This window comes from Balearica regulorum, chromosome 8 (genome assembly GCF_011004875.1).
Source record: "Balearica regulorum gibbericeps isolate bBalReg1 chromosome 8, bBalReg1.pri, whole genome shotgun sequence".
NCBI lineage: Eukaryota > Metazoa > Chordata > Aves > Gruiformes > Gruidae > Balearica > Balearica regulorum.
The window spans coordinates 9,994,453-10,008,860 of NC_046191.1; the positions used below are offsets into that span (position 1 = coordinate 9,994,453).

The 14,408-nt window shown below is 51.2% G+C and overlaps 1 protein-coding gene across 1 annotated transcript; it reads right to left on the reverse strand.

The window, feature by feature from the left end:
- Positions 1-2,084: 2,084 nt before the first annotated feature.
- On the reverse strand, positions 2,085-3,251 carry FOXE3 (forkhead box E3). The gene has a single exon (XM_075759464.1). The coding sequence runs from the start codon at positions 3,249-3,251 to the stop codon at positions 2,085-2,087; it is 1,167 nt and encodes a 388-aa protein (XP_075615579.1).
- Between the last annotated feature and the right edge of the window lie 11,157 nt (positions 3,252-14,408).

The window sequence follows — 14,408 nt, forward strand, 5'->3', positions numbered from 1 at the left end:
GGCAGCTGGGGGACAGGAGCAAGACGCAGCCCAGCCCTTCAGGCACCCTGAATCCCCCTGGCTCCACCAGCACTTGAGTTAACATCCAGAGATGCCAGGAACTTGGAAAGCCCTTTCTGGCACCAGCTCCCCACTCCTGCAGGGAGGAGCTCAGCCCTGTTTGAGATGTCCCAGCTCACCCACCTCTTCCTGGTGCATCCCACCCAGGCACAACCACAGCATCTCCTGCCTACCCTTTCCACCCAACGTTGTTTTCCTTTAATGCCAGTACTTGGTTCTCCCCTACCTCAGCAACCCTCCTGTTTGTGGTGCAAACCCAGCAGAGTCCCAGCCTGGCGATGCTGGGGAGAAGCTGCCAGACCCAGTGTTTCAGGCATGTATCTGGCTCTGACCCCCTGCATACTCAGGCAAGACTTCAAAAGTGCTTTTGTTCGCAAAACATTGCAGGATCAGGCCCTGGGAATGAATGTGAGCTACGACAAGTGTCCATCCTACTGACTGTCCTTGCAGCAATTATTTCAGCATCCCCCCAGTCCATCTATACAGACAGTATGTTACAGACAGGAATGGCACTTCGCAAACTTTCACTAGATAGGAGATCTCTGTCTATTGATATATTCTGTAGAAAGCCAAAGGATTTTAAGGGATACATTTTTTCGCAACGCCTTTTGTAAGCAGGGCTATCGCTAAGGGAAAAGCACAGAAGCTGCTGCTGGGACCAGTGTGAAAGCTGAAAAGGTGAAGCCAGAGGGACCAGAGAGGAGACCCAGAGCCCAGCAGCTGATCCCAGAGTTTAGGCCTGTTTTTAGAGACAGATGAAGTCTCAGTTTTAAGGAGGCCAAGAGGGAAAAAAGCGTTTTCTTCCCCCCCCTCTCATAGTAACCCCACTCTCAGTTTCTACGGACCACATGGGATAAAAGAATGAAAAGCCACAAGCTCCCAAGCTGCGGGCAAAAGCTGACTCCTTGGGTACCCGTGTGTATACCCAGCTTTCGCTCATGACCAGCAGCTGGGGAATGGGATGCTCAGTTTTGCATCAAAGCTCAATTAAAATCCAACTCCACCTTAAGCAGGAGGAAGGTGTAGTAGGGACGAGAAGCTGCTCTGCTTCAGAGGACACCCTTGAAATACAGGAAAGAAATCTTAGCTTGTCACTTTTACCTGGAGGATGTTTAAATTAAAAAAGCTAAATCCAGGGATGAGGAATTCTGCCTTATGACATAAGCTCTCTGACAGAGAGCTTATTACAGACTTTGCATGGCTTGGCAGTGGTTAGTTACCATTCACTTTTTAAAAAAATCATAATAAAATAGACAGTTTTAGAAAGAGTCACTAAAAATCTAAGACATGGCAGTGTCACAGCAGCAGCACGCGTCTGTCTCCCACCAGTTACAAGACTGATAATTTCCTCTTGCCAAGGTCCGGCCAGAGCCAGAGGAACAGCAGCACTGGACATACTGGAAAGAAAAACTTTATTTTAAAAAGTCCTTTCTAACAATAAAAGTTATTTTTAAAAATAGTAAAAAGAAGTAGTCAGGGTGGGGGGTCTTTTCCTACAGGGGAAGGAAATTATAAACATCTTAAATATTCATTTAAAATCCAGTGAAATGGTTTAGTGGGGTTTTCTTCGGTAACTTTCATTCCAGTTACACAGGAGGCACCCAGGAAAGAGAGAGAAAGCCCATTTGTGAGACACGTTACACCACGCACCCCCCTCCTGGGTGTGCTCCTCCTCACCCTGGGGGTGCCCCGGGGTGCCCCAGTGCGCCCTGCAGCAGATGGCATCCCCAGGGTTGGGCTGTGCAGGAAGAACACCCCCGTGGGGAGCCCAGCCTGGCCCATGCAGCTAGAGATTACCTTTTCCAGGAGGGGTTGGGGCAGAAAAATATATCTATTTGCCTCCAGTTAAAAATAAGCTGAGAAAGAGAGGAGTTAAGTCCCCCGATAGATTTGTGTCCGCACACAGCCAGAGGCCAGGAACCCCCGATCCCACTTCAGCCGATGCCCGCAGCGGGGAGAAGTCTGCGTGTCCAGAGATGCTCGTGGGAGCCTGGAGATGTCCAGCCAAGCCCCCCCTGACCCCATCACATGTACCGCTCCAGGCCAGCGGGGAAATTGGGCTGCCTCATGTAGGCATTGCTGGAGCCGAACTGGCCGAGGGGTGACGCGGAGAGACCCAGGAGCTGCTCACTGTGCTCGGTGCAGGCTGGGGGCCGCATGGCTGGCAAGGCCAGTCTGTTGGGAGCCCCGTAGAGCTGCGGACTGCCGGGCGAGTAGCTACCCTGTGCCACGGGCAGGTGGGTGGGCGAGGCGGCGTAGGGGTAAGCCAGGGTGTTGGGGCCGGCACGGCCCAGCAAGCTGGGGCTGACGGGCTGCGCTTGGAAGCAAGGAGGCTCGGAGCTGCCGGCGGAGCAGGTGGGAGCCAGCTCGGCCCCGGGCAAGCCCAGTGATGGGTGGCCCAGCTCGGCAGGCGGTGAGGGCTGCAGGGCCTGCTGCCCGCTGATGAGGCTGTCAATGCTGAACATCCTGGGATGCTGCGCTGGTGGTGCTGCCCCGGCTGCGTAGGGGTGGAAGACAGTGCTAGAGAGTTGGGGGCTGTAGCTGGGCGAGCAGAGGGTGTTGGGGTAGGGTGCCGTTGGTGCCGTGGGGCGGCCGGCGGGCGGGGGTGTGAAGGCACTGGAGTTTTGCATGTAGCCAGGGTAGGTGGTGATGTCGGTGCGCTTGAAGCGCTTCCTCCGGCGCAGGAAACTCCCATTGTCGAACATGTCCTCAGCAGCCGGGTCCAGTGTCCAGTAGTTGCCCTTGCCGGGATGGCCGGGTTCTCGGGGGATCTTGACGAAGCAGTCATTGAGGGTGAGGTTGTGGCGGATGCTGTTCTGCCACTTCTTGGGGTTCTCCCGGTAGAAGGGGAAGCGCTCGGTGATGAACTTGTAGATGCCCCCCAGGGTGAGCTTCCTCTCGGCGGCGTTGGCGATGGCCATGGCGATGAGGGCGATGTAGGAGTAGGGGGGTTTGCCCCGCTGCACCGGCCGCTTCCTGCGGCGGCCCCCGGCGGGGGGCGGCGGCTCCTCGGGAGGCGGCGGCGGCGGGCTGCCCCCACCGCCCCGCGGCTCCGGCTTCACCGGCAGCGCCTGACCGGCGGGCGGAGACCCCCGGGGCGGCCCAGGAGAGCCGGGGCTGGCCGCGGCGGCGGGGCTGGGCGCCGGCAGCGTACACATGCCTCGCAGGCAGGGAAAGCCGGCCGCGTTCATATACGGCCCTCACCTTCCTCCTCCTCGGAGGATGGGCGGGGGGGGGGGGGGGGCCGCGGCAGGAGAAAGAGCCCCCTCGAGGGGAGGGGAAGGGGGAAGAGGGAGGGGAAGGGGAAGGGGGACAGGCGCCACGGCACCTCCCGGCGATGGGGAGGTCGGTCCTGAGCCGCTTTGCAATATATAGGGCGGCCGCCCCCCCGCCTTGGAGGGGCGTGCGGTGCCCGGCCCGCCCCGGTCCCTCTCCCCCGCAGGGAGGAGGAGGCCCCTGGGGAGAGGTCCTGACTCCTACGGCTAAATCTCCCAGCCGCTCCCCAGGGTTTTCCTTCGCAGCCGTGCCCCCGAGCGGTCCCTCCCCCGGGGGTCCCGGGTGCCAGCGCGGCGGCCGGCTCCGCTCCCGGGTCACTCTCCGCGGCGCTTCGCTTTCTTTTTGACTGACGTTTCCTCCCAGGAGAAAAACTAAACCAAACGAGTCCCGACGGCCAGACCAGGGCGAGTTTGGTGCCGCAGCCGGCCCCCAGCAGCAGAGCAGGTAACTTCCCGCTGGGACCCCCCCACCGCTTGGATTTCGTTGTCTTTTTTCCCTGGGAAAGGCGCTCAGACGCGGCCCCAGACGCAGCGGCGGCAACAGCCGGGGGGTTCTCCCCGAAACCAAGCCCCTCGGTTTAGTTACTCTGCAGCCTGGCGAGACCTCCTGGGTAAGGAAATGCTGGGAAAAGTTTTTTTTCTTTTCCCCTAGAAGAGAGGAAAATGGTCCGGAGAGCTCTGGGCTGCCCGCAGGTACCTCCCACAGGGTGTGCAAGGAATGGGGGACAGGAATGACATTTTGGGGGCGGATGAGGGGAGCAGGGGTCTCTCTGTTACTGCAGAGGGGCTGAGCCGATGGCTGAAGCTGAAGGAAGACACCCAACTCAGAAAGCGCTGCTAGGTTTTAGGGAAAACCTCTTCAGGTCTCATCCTGCACTCTAGAGCTGTCTGGGTGTAACCGCATCGCCCCCATGCACAACATATGCCGATACTGGAGCTGGGGGGTTGCTGGCTGCTTTATCAGCACCAAAAAAATCTGTGGGCTTTCACACCATTCTCACCCATTGCTGCTGAGCATCACCTCTAAGCCAGATGCCCACCCTTGGAGAGCCCGGCCTGGAGCGGGTAAAGGAACCAGCATAAGGGTGGGCTGGACAAGCCGGGAGGACTTTTGTAGCCAGATCACAGCTTTCCATGTAGCTACACGTCCATGTCCCGAGAAGACAGGTGGAAATGTCCGCACCATTAACGCAGTGGCAGATCCCTCCATATGTCTTACGTGGAGTAAAAATCACAGCCTTCAACTGTGTAACTTGGTTGAAAGTATTTCCAACGGCAGAGCAGGACAAAAGTCTTTTTCCACAGAGGCAAGTAGGTTATCTCGACCAGGTCGTATCATCCTTCTCCCTTCCTTTTTAAACTAAAAAGCCACCCAGTCTTTTGGAAAAGGTTCTTCAGCCGTTTTCTTTAAGCATTTCCTAGTGTTTTTAAATTCTCCCACCATCATTTGTTCCTGTGCTTGTGTCTGCGTGTGATTTTGTTCTTGCTTTATTTTTCCTGCAAATATTTGTGGCTCTTCTTTCGCTCTCCAGGGCTCAGGCAGGGAACCGTGGGTCTAACAGAGCTGCGATGGGTTCAGTCCTATTCTGCCACAGACCAGCTGCTGTTGGAGTAAACTGCCTCGGTTTCCCTTCTGCCAAATGAGGATAACAAGAGCGTAGGTGCTGGCTGGAGGACAGAAAGCAGGTGAGAAAGGCTGAAACGCAGCCTTAGAGAAAGGTGCCTTTCTCCACAGAAGACAGATCTTCAGGGAGGAAAGCAAATCAAGGGTACAGCAGGGACCATTCATTCACCTTGAGAGCATTGAGGGGAAAAGGATGGAAAATTCCTATTTCTCCTGGAGCATGTGTTTAAATCAAGTGAGCATCTGAATGCATCCACTTAATTTCAGTCAGAGGATCTGAGTTTTCCAGTCACTGGAGACACGCAGGCACCCAAGAAGGGAGTCACTAAAGATGAGTCCAGGATGCACAAAGAAAAATACCCCCCCGGGGGAGATGGAAAACTTCAGCTCTACAGACACTAACTTGAGAGATTTTCATGTCAATGTAAGGATTTTAATGTATCCTGATCCAGCAAGAATGTGGTTGGGAGGGAAAAGGGTTATGGGGTACAAAGCAAGAACAGCTTTTCTCATTCAGTCATAAACAGCCCTTGCTTATCACCCACTTTCTCCTTTTTTATTGGTCTAAACATCAGAAAAGGAGTTGGAAATGAAAACCCAACAGTACGGCTGGGTCTGGAATTGCCTGCTCCTGAGATCACCTTTAACAAAGGAAGAGACATCTCATCTGGACAACGGGGTATGAAGATGCAACTGCTTGAAGTGTTTATAGTCCAAGGCCCTGATCTCATATCATTTTACACCCGGTGGGAGAAACCCTGGCCCCGTCTTGGGCTGCGGGCTGGCTGAGACTCCAGCTGGTGAGTAGTTACTTTAAAGCTGACAGGACCATTCAAATTGCTCTCAACTTCACCAGGTTAGGACCCAGGTGTCAAACCAGTTTTGACAGACGGATAAAACAGCAGGATGGAGGTGGGCAGCACAGAGGCAGGAAACAAACTGTGTTTTACCTTTGAATACAGAAAGCCAAAGCAGACAGACTCCAATTCCCACATAGGCTTTATCACTCAGGGTGCTCTTCCTGGCCCGGATCTTTTATAAAAAGGTGGAAGACGATAATAAAGATGGCTACCAAAGAAATGCAATCTGGATCTCTCTTTAAAATGAGGTGATAAGGAGGGAATAAATCACTTTTACTAAGTATGTGTAAGTTTTGCCAGCATCTGCTGCCTTCTGCATCAATCCATCCTGAGTACACAGAGCAATTTCCACTGCTCTTTTACCTCCATCCCTCAAACCATTTTGCACTACAGCGGCAGCTTCCTTTAGAAATGTCGCACACACACAAATCTCTTTACAGCACGGGTGAACTTGCTTCATGGCAGAGGGAGGGGGCTGTGCGCCCTCACAGAGCTGCTGTTTCAGGCACCCCATGCACTCAGGCAGGTGTTGCATCAGTGCCACACAGACCACATTTCCAAGCTGCTCTTTGCAACCCCACGGGTTAGAAAAACATGCATTTGCTTCCCCCAAAACAATCTTCTGCTAAACTGCATGCGGTATGGGGGGAATGTTCACATTCCTTAACGTGGCCGTGCTGAGAGACTAGTGGTTCTGCCCTGTTTTGAGTGAAACAGTAGCCTAGATATCTGCACTGGGCAGAGTTGTGTTTGGAGCATCCCTGTTTGCAGAGCCCTCCCCTTAGTCACGAAGCAGTCATCTATATCTCAGCCAGCCCTGGGACATGCCAAGAAGAGGCATTGGGGGCCCGGGGAGCGAGGACTTCTCCGGTTCCTCTCCCAAGGACTGCTGCAGTGAGCAGTCCAAAGCGTCCTCCAGCCTTGAAGCCAGCAATAGCGTCTGAGGGATGCTTCAGTGATACATGACCTACTGATGGTGCTCTTAGCCTGGCCCTGAAATATCCCATCACCTAACAACAACCACACATTTGGGGACTTCCTTGGCTGAAAGCTGCATGAGTACCACCGCCTTGAAATAACAGCAGTTGTGCCCATTCCCACCCTCAGCACATCTTGGTCTGAATCCATCCACGCTCAAAACTCCCAGATGGAGACCCTTAGAAGAAGCTTGAGACACCCTCCCACCACAGCTACTCTGTGTGATGGGAAGGCTTTGCCACCAGAAGGTGAATCATGTCACTCACATAAGAGCTCGACACATTAGGCTGAGGCAACTACAGCTAGGAGGTGGAGGGGAGGAATCCTTTTCTCTTGAGGGATTTCCCTCATGGGATGCCACCTCACAGAGGAAGAACGTGTGATGGAGAACAGCAACAAGAGCAAAACAGGAGACCCAGAGGGTCTACTCTGTGGCTTGTAACCACAACTAGCACACGAGCAGGAGTCTGGGCACCACACTGCTCAGCTACATGATCAGCAGCCCTGCAAAAACCAGCCCAGGACACCGGGCAGTGACAGCCTGGGGTCAAAGGAGCCACAATTAAACACCCTTCCTGAGCCATGCCATTTCTTCAAGACGCAGGAAGCGGATAACCAAAGCAAATAATTTTTTTCCTGAGAACTAATTCTTTGAGTCATTAATGTATTTGTACAAAATCGCGCAGCAAGGTCCAGGCAAAATAATTTCTTCACAAAAAGTATAGGTAAAGTATTTACCAAACTGGGGAACATCAGGGAAAAATTCCTAAAGAAAGAAACTTGCAACCTATTTTTCACCTTTGTAGGGAAGTCGTTTGTTCGTTTTTTTTTCACTACAACCAGTCAAGATTTTTTCCCCAAAATTCATTTTGATATAAAAATTGTGAAGTTTTCTTTTATTCCTATGGAAATAAAGGGGATGGGAGGAAGAAAATGTTCCTTTTTTGTTTACCAAAAATAATATTCTTAACAGAAGCATCTATTTATTTAAACTTGAAAGAAAATAAGAAAGATTCTAAGGGACTTGAGCTATTGAAAACCATAATTCAGGGGCAAAATTTGATTTGGAGTTTTGGAGACTTGGCTTCTATAAACTTTGGTACTTTTTTTGTTCAAGAAAAAACTCAGGATTTGGGGTGAATAAATATTGAATTTTCCTTTTTCCTGGAACAAAACAACATAGCACAGGTCCAGAAAACATCTCTTGGTGAGCATTCCCTACCAACATTCTGCTCTGAGCAGGGCACAGCTTTGACCGTCCTCTGACCATCCTTCTATCCTGGAAGGATTCAGGTTATGCAGCAACCAGAAGAAACCATCACACAAAAGTACTGAGGACAACCCCACAAGAGCAGATCTTCATAAGAAACCTCATTCTCCTGCTTTCCAACTATGTCCTTAAAAATTGTCCCTTCCCAACAAAACACTGATGCACACTGACCAGGTTTCCCAGGTTTTGTTCAGAGGATGGGAGGTAGGTGATGAAAGATAAGTGCCTGGCAGGGCTGTTCTGCGAGGCTCGTTCATGGGCCCTCCCCAGAAACGTTGATGTTTTCACCATATAAATAAGCAGCCAGGTCCATGGGAGAACCTGGCCCATCAGACCCGCCAAAAGCATCTGTAAATCCATCTGAGGATCACAAGAACGGGACAGGAACAGGCAGGAAAACAGCCTGGACACGGGCTGTGCACACTGCCCACACTATTTCCCTCTCCCTGACCCCATGAGTTAGCCAGAGCCCTCCCCGCAGCAGGAACCTGTCTCTGCCCCAGTGCTTGCTACCTGCCGTGCAAGAGGCATTTCTGCTGCACAGACCCTGTCTACACCACAGCTCCATCTAGCCCTCCAAACCTGCCAAGGCTTGATTTCAAGGAAATGAAGGAACTGATGCCCAGGTGCCCCAGATGCTGCACACCAGGGCTCCCAGGCAAAGGACTTCATTGCAAAATTTTCCCTTTTCCTTGACCATTTGTTACTGTCTAACAACTACCAGACCAACTAGCTGCAAGCCCAGGCAGATGGTTAAAATCCCACCTTGCTAGCTCACTACCTGCTCTCTTTTTCCGGTGTTTAATGCTCCTGCCAACAGTGATTTCACTCACTCCAACCACAATAGCCTTTTCCCTCCCCTTAGGTCAGGAGCACACCTCTGTCATGGAAAATTTCTCTCCATCTTGTACCTTCAGCCTGATCTGCCTGCAGCCAGGCTGGCAGGTTGTTTTTTTTCTCACCGCTTAAAATGCTTTTGAGACAAAGGCTCTTTAATCCCCCCAGCCTATCCAGGCACCACTGTCAACCCCCTCCTGGTAGAGCAGGCAGAGCATAAACCTCAGCAGGAGGTACAGGGCACCCCATGAGCTGGTGGGACCAGGTGGACGGAGGCTGGGTAGGACATCAGGTGTCCTGAGATGATGGGGAAAGAGCAGGGCTGGGAGTGGGGAGAGTGCCCCAAGCCAGGGTGCAGAGGTGAAGCCATGAGATGATGATGGTGATCTGGGGGGGAAGAAGAGCAGAGATCCTCCCATCCAGCTTACTAGCCTGGAGAGGGGTCTCCAAGGCCCGCAGCACTGATGGGGAGCCAGAGGCTGGCAACCAAGCACAATGCTTCTGCTGGGCATCCTAACGCCTGGCAAGAGAAAAGGCAAGTCCAGGAGCAAGATGCCTGCCTTCACATTCCCCAGCCATAGAGGGGTGGCTGGGCCACTGCCCAGTCCTTTTGCCCCAAATGGGGACATATCACCACACGTCTGTGTTGGTGGAGAAGCTAGCTCTCTGGAGGGGAGACAACTTAGCTAAGGTTGTGAAAAACCTCATCTACATTTGAGACCACTCCACAAATCACCAATAACTAAAATTTCGTGCAATGACTTCAAAATGCAGGAAAAGGGTCTCCAGCCATGGCAGGCCAGTGTTCATCACATCATTTCCTTGTGAGAATACAAGAGAGATGATTCACACTCAAATCAGACTGGACAAGTATGAATCACAGTGTTTGTCTCACATTCCTCCTAGACAAAACCATCCCTGCCTGGTGCTACTTGGGACTGGGAGAATCAACCCAAATATTTCTTTATTTCAGCGGTTCACAGAGATCCAGTTAATTCATTTCCATCTGCCACTTCTGAAGTACTGTGGACACTCGGGTCCTCCAGCTGAGATGGGAATCCCCATATCACAGCATTTGATGCAGGTAGGCAGCTGGCACCAGCATCCAGGTCCTGGGCAGTTTCTGTGAGAGCTGAGCACCTTAGGAGAGCCTTTGTGGTTCATCCATCACCGCTTGCTCTGGAGTAGCTGTTCTGGAGGACCACACCACATCACTCTGGATCAGAGACCACATGATGTCAACCTCAAACACCCTTTTTTAAAAACATCCAATACATTATGTCCTTGGGGAAAGGTCAGAAATTATTTTGCCCATTTCTAAATGGGGATAGCAAGTAGAGCATAAAAGAGTGACTCTACTGGAGTAAAGCACCAAGCCAGTGGTGTAATCAGGACCACAGTCCAAATACTCTCTGATGGAACCAAGAATCTTACTCATGTTGGCTTTGCAGACACATCTAATTAGCATCTCTGGAAGCTTTTCCCACATACATCACGTTGTTTAATTTATACTGCATATATTGCATGCATTCAGTTTTTGTTTGCAAGAAATACATTTTTACCATGACTCTGTAGGATGGAGCTAATGGATTAACCATACAGGTAAAGTTTCCTCTGAAACTTCATAATTTAGCTTTTGAATAGGAATGGGTGAATAATGAACTCTGTGGTGGAGTTTCCCAAATGAAAAACTTGTGGTAAAAGAGCACAAGATCCTTCTTTTTCCACTGCAGCCAGAACTTCAGTACCTGTCTCACCTTTTCCTCCGCCTGCTCCATCCGATGAGCTCGAGATGAGAGGGGTCAGTGGCGAGGAGGTCGTCTGCAAAGCATGGCAGGCCTGCTGAGATGCCAGGGGAAGGGAGGGATTTCTCTCCCGGGGTGACCAAGAGGGCAATTTGTTCTTGGAGAAGAAATGCTGAATGAAATACTTCAGCAGAGCTTCATGATGGGAGCCAGGCTGGAAGGAAGGTGGCGTCCCTCAGCACTGTGGGAAGAAAACCTCTTTGAAATGGCGTGAAATCATCAACTAGAAAACGACAGTTGAAGGTCTCCAGGAGGTAACAGGGACAGGCTTGATACAGATTTCTGCAGGCCCACAAGAAGTCAGGAGACAAAACTGAGCATCAACTGCTCCTTTCCCCTCTCTCCGTCAGTTTGCTGTACTACATACTCTTCTCTGGAAGATGCTCAGATGATTGAAAATCACCCATTTTCTTTCCACCAACTTGGAGTGCACAAACTTTGCACAACTTTTCCTGCCTTGTGTGTGTCTCAGTAGGCATGGCATATCTTCAAAAACCTAAAAGATCAAAAATAGGCAGCTTGTCCCCCACCACACAGGGAGGGAAACTGAGGCAGAGGGAGACACACAGGAAACCTGGAGCAAGCCTGGGAGTGGGTTAAAAAGTCAGAATCTGGTTATCATTTTTCCAGCATAAAGAGTCAGAGGGGTTTGTCAGAGAAATTTAGGAACCCAGCTCCCATCCAAACTGATGAGACCTGGGTACTCACATCCTGCCAGAAAATTTTTGAAGAAAAAAGATAAAATCAACAGCAACAAAAAGCAGCTCTAGGAGGCGCAAACATGTTCAGGCAGAGTGGAAGTCAGAAGAACTGTCTTGAGTGCCAGATGAACAGCACATCGACACCAGGATATTTGAGATACGTACTTTACCGCAGGGCTGAAGGGGTTAAGAGGAGCCCCAGCGAGCCGCCGGCAACATGCCAACTCCCACCAGAGAGTTCAGCAGCTTCTACCACAGAATTAGCTGGCTGCAAACAGGTCCTAATGGCTTTGCTTTGTGGAGCCACAAAATCCAGAGGCTGGCAGCTGCCATGGGCTTATTCTTCCACTGCTTAGTCTCCCCCTAAGGAAAAGGGGGCCAGACGCAGCCTCCAGCGGTCAACAAAATCCCAGAGGATAAAAGATGAGCAGGGGAGGATGGAAGACCTTTTCAACAGTCAGGTGTCTGTGCTGTAAGCGTCCTGTGGGACCAAGGTTGGCTTCCTTCCCAGGGCTGCCAACCCTTGTGTTTGCATCACAGGTCTCTCAGAGTGGGAAGGATTTATTCCCCTTTAATTGTTTTTTTCTTTACACCACAGCTGAGAAGTCACAATTTCAAAGGCTGACATGAAAACTGTGATCCTTCACGCGCAACCCCAGAGAGCAAAAAAAGATCCAGTGTTGTTGATGGTGGTGAAAGCAGGCAGACAGGGGAAAATGCCCTTTTTCTTTTTAAGCCAGTCTCCAGAATTTGGCTGGCCTAAGCACCAAGCCCGAGGTACTTTGGGTCTTCCATCATCAGCTTCCAGGAACACATCCCAGTGCTGACCAGACCCCACAGAGGGGATGTCAGCACCAGCTGGCCAGCAGTCCTTGGCCTCTGGAGACAGGTAGTTACTTCTCCACCAAAGCCAAGACAGACTGAGAACCTTCCCAGGGAGCAAATTGCAGCCCGCGCCTTCCACCAGCAGGACCCATTGCCAACTGCTCTCATGGGGCCACCAGCCAAGAGCTAGAATAATTGTATCAAAATTCATTAACCTAATTATTGCTTGTGTTCCAAGTGGGTGGAGAGGGACTTCAGCAAGCAGAATAAGCATGCCACGATAGCAAGCAGCGCCTCTGCACAGCCAGTGCCAGGACTTGCAAGGAGGCTCCATCTCTTTCTTTGCTATTTCCCCTGCACACACTCAAGTTACAAACTTGGCAACCCCACGCTCAGCAAGTGCCTCTTTCTGTAAACAGACACTCCAGACCCCAGAGGGGCTCACAGGAGTCATTCAGGCTGAGGCTTGTGAAGAACCCCCCTGTTCCTACCCATTCCAGGGAGAAACAGTGGCAACGGCAGCCCCAGGCTAAGCCTGCCATGGGATGCTCTGCTCAGGATCCAGGGCAGAGCCCTGCACACCACGTACACCACGGGGGCAGGAGCAGAGCAGCCAGCTCCATGGAACCTGGTGACCTTGGCCACCTTCAGAGCATCACTGCACAAATATCTCTGCAAAGGAGGAGCTGATGGCAATTTCCCCCCTCTTGTGGATGCCTTCCCTGGATGTCCCCACAGCAGATGCTGGGTCCTTACAGTCAGGGTGATTCTCATGAGCCTGATGAAAGTAGACTACATCCCACTTCTCATCTGACCCAGACCAAACATCCTCCAGATCCTCCACAGAGCAACCAAAAGCCTGAGCAGAAAGGAAGGACACGCTGGAAGGGCCCTACACAGTTTACCTATATGTGGTGAGGGTGGAACAGGCTAGTTTTAACTTTCTGGTTGGGGTGGGGGACATTTCAGCTGGATTTAACAGCTCTCATCAGTGCTTTGATCTATTGACTTGGATAGGAGCAGAATCAAACCAGGGCTTAGCATGTCCAACACCCTTCTTCCCATGGTAAGACCCAACCAGGACACAAAGTCATCATTCCCCTTATGTATCTGGGAAGCTCCCCCACAAACCATTTGGGGAGCAGGACAGAAAAGATTCTTGGGATGTATGAAACCAATGGAGGATAATTTTTTAGGTGGGACATCTTTGCTTAGCTACATAGAAGAAACACATTACCAGCCTTGATAATGGGTTGATAGCTGCTGGTCGTTGTTCAGCAGAGTCACTTGGAAAGGAAGGATAAGAAACACAAGAGGAAAGACTGGATTTACACCCGGCACTCTGGTGGTGTGGAACGATGTGCCTGCTCTCACCATCCTACTGCAGTCTCCCCACATGAAAAACAGAGATAATGCTCATCACTTGCCTCAGAGGTGTGTTGCAAGGGTTAACTCATTAACCTGTCCATCCAAAATGGCACATGGAGCTTGAAGAGCATCCGTGCCTGATGTCAGCACCATTTACTGAATCACACCCAAACTCCTGGACCAGGACTCTGGGAAGCGACAGAAAAAGCACGGTGAGGTACCACTGCCAGACTACACCAACAGCAGCAGTCACATCACCATTGGCCTGGGCTTCACGTGTCACTGATTGACTCAAGTTTTAATTATGCCCCAATATCTCCATGTCTCCCAAAACACAAAGCTTTCAGCCAGGCAGTTCCTGCCAGCCGAAATTTCATAAAGAGCAGCTAGTGACTAAGACAGCCCAACCTTCAAGTCAGATGCTAACAGCTTTGGACAAGTGTGGGATTTTTACACCCCTATCTGCAGAAAAATCTGATGTTTAGTGCCCTGACTGTGAGCAGGTCACTCTTAAACCTCTGAACATCCCAGGCTAAAAAAAAAAGAAAAAAAAGAAAAAAAAAAGAAAAAAGCGCCGGAGGGGAATTGTACTGGCTCTAATCCCTTCTGCCATTCTGCATATTCATGGAACATTGTCATAACACATCAGCGGGACAAAAGGTCTGTCGGCACCTCCTCCTCATTCCTTTGATAAACCACGAGACAAATGCTGAGTAAACACTTGGAATCCATTCACTGCACTATTCTCATCGGGATGAGAAAGGCCTCCTCTTTCTTGCAGGCCCAGAGCTGCTCAGCCTAATAA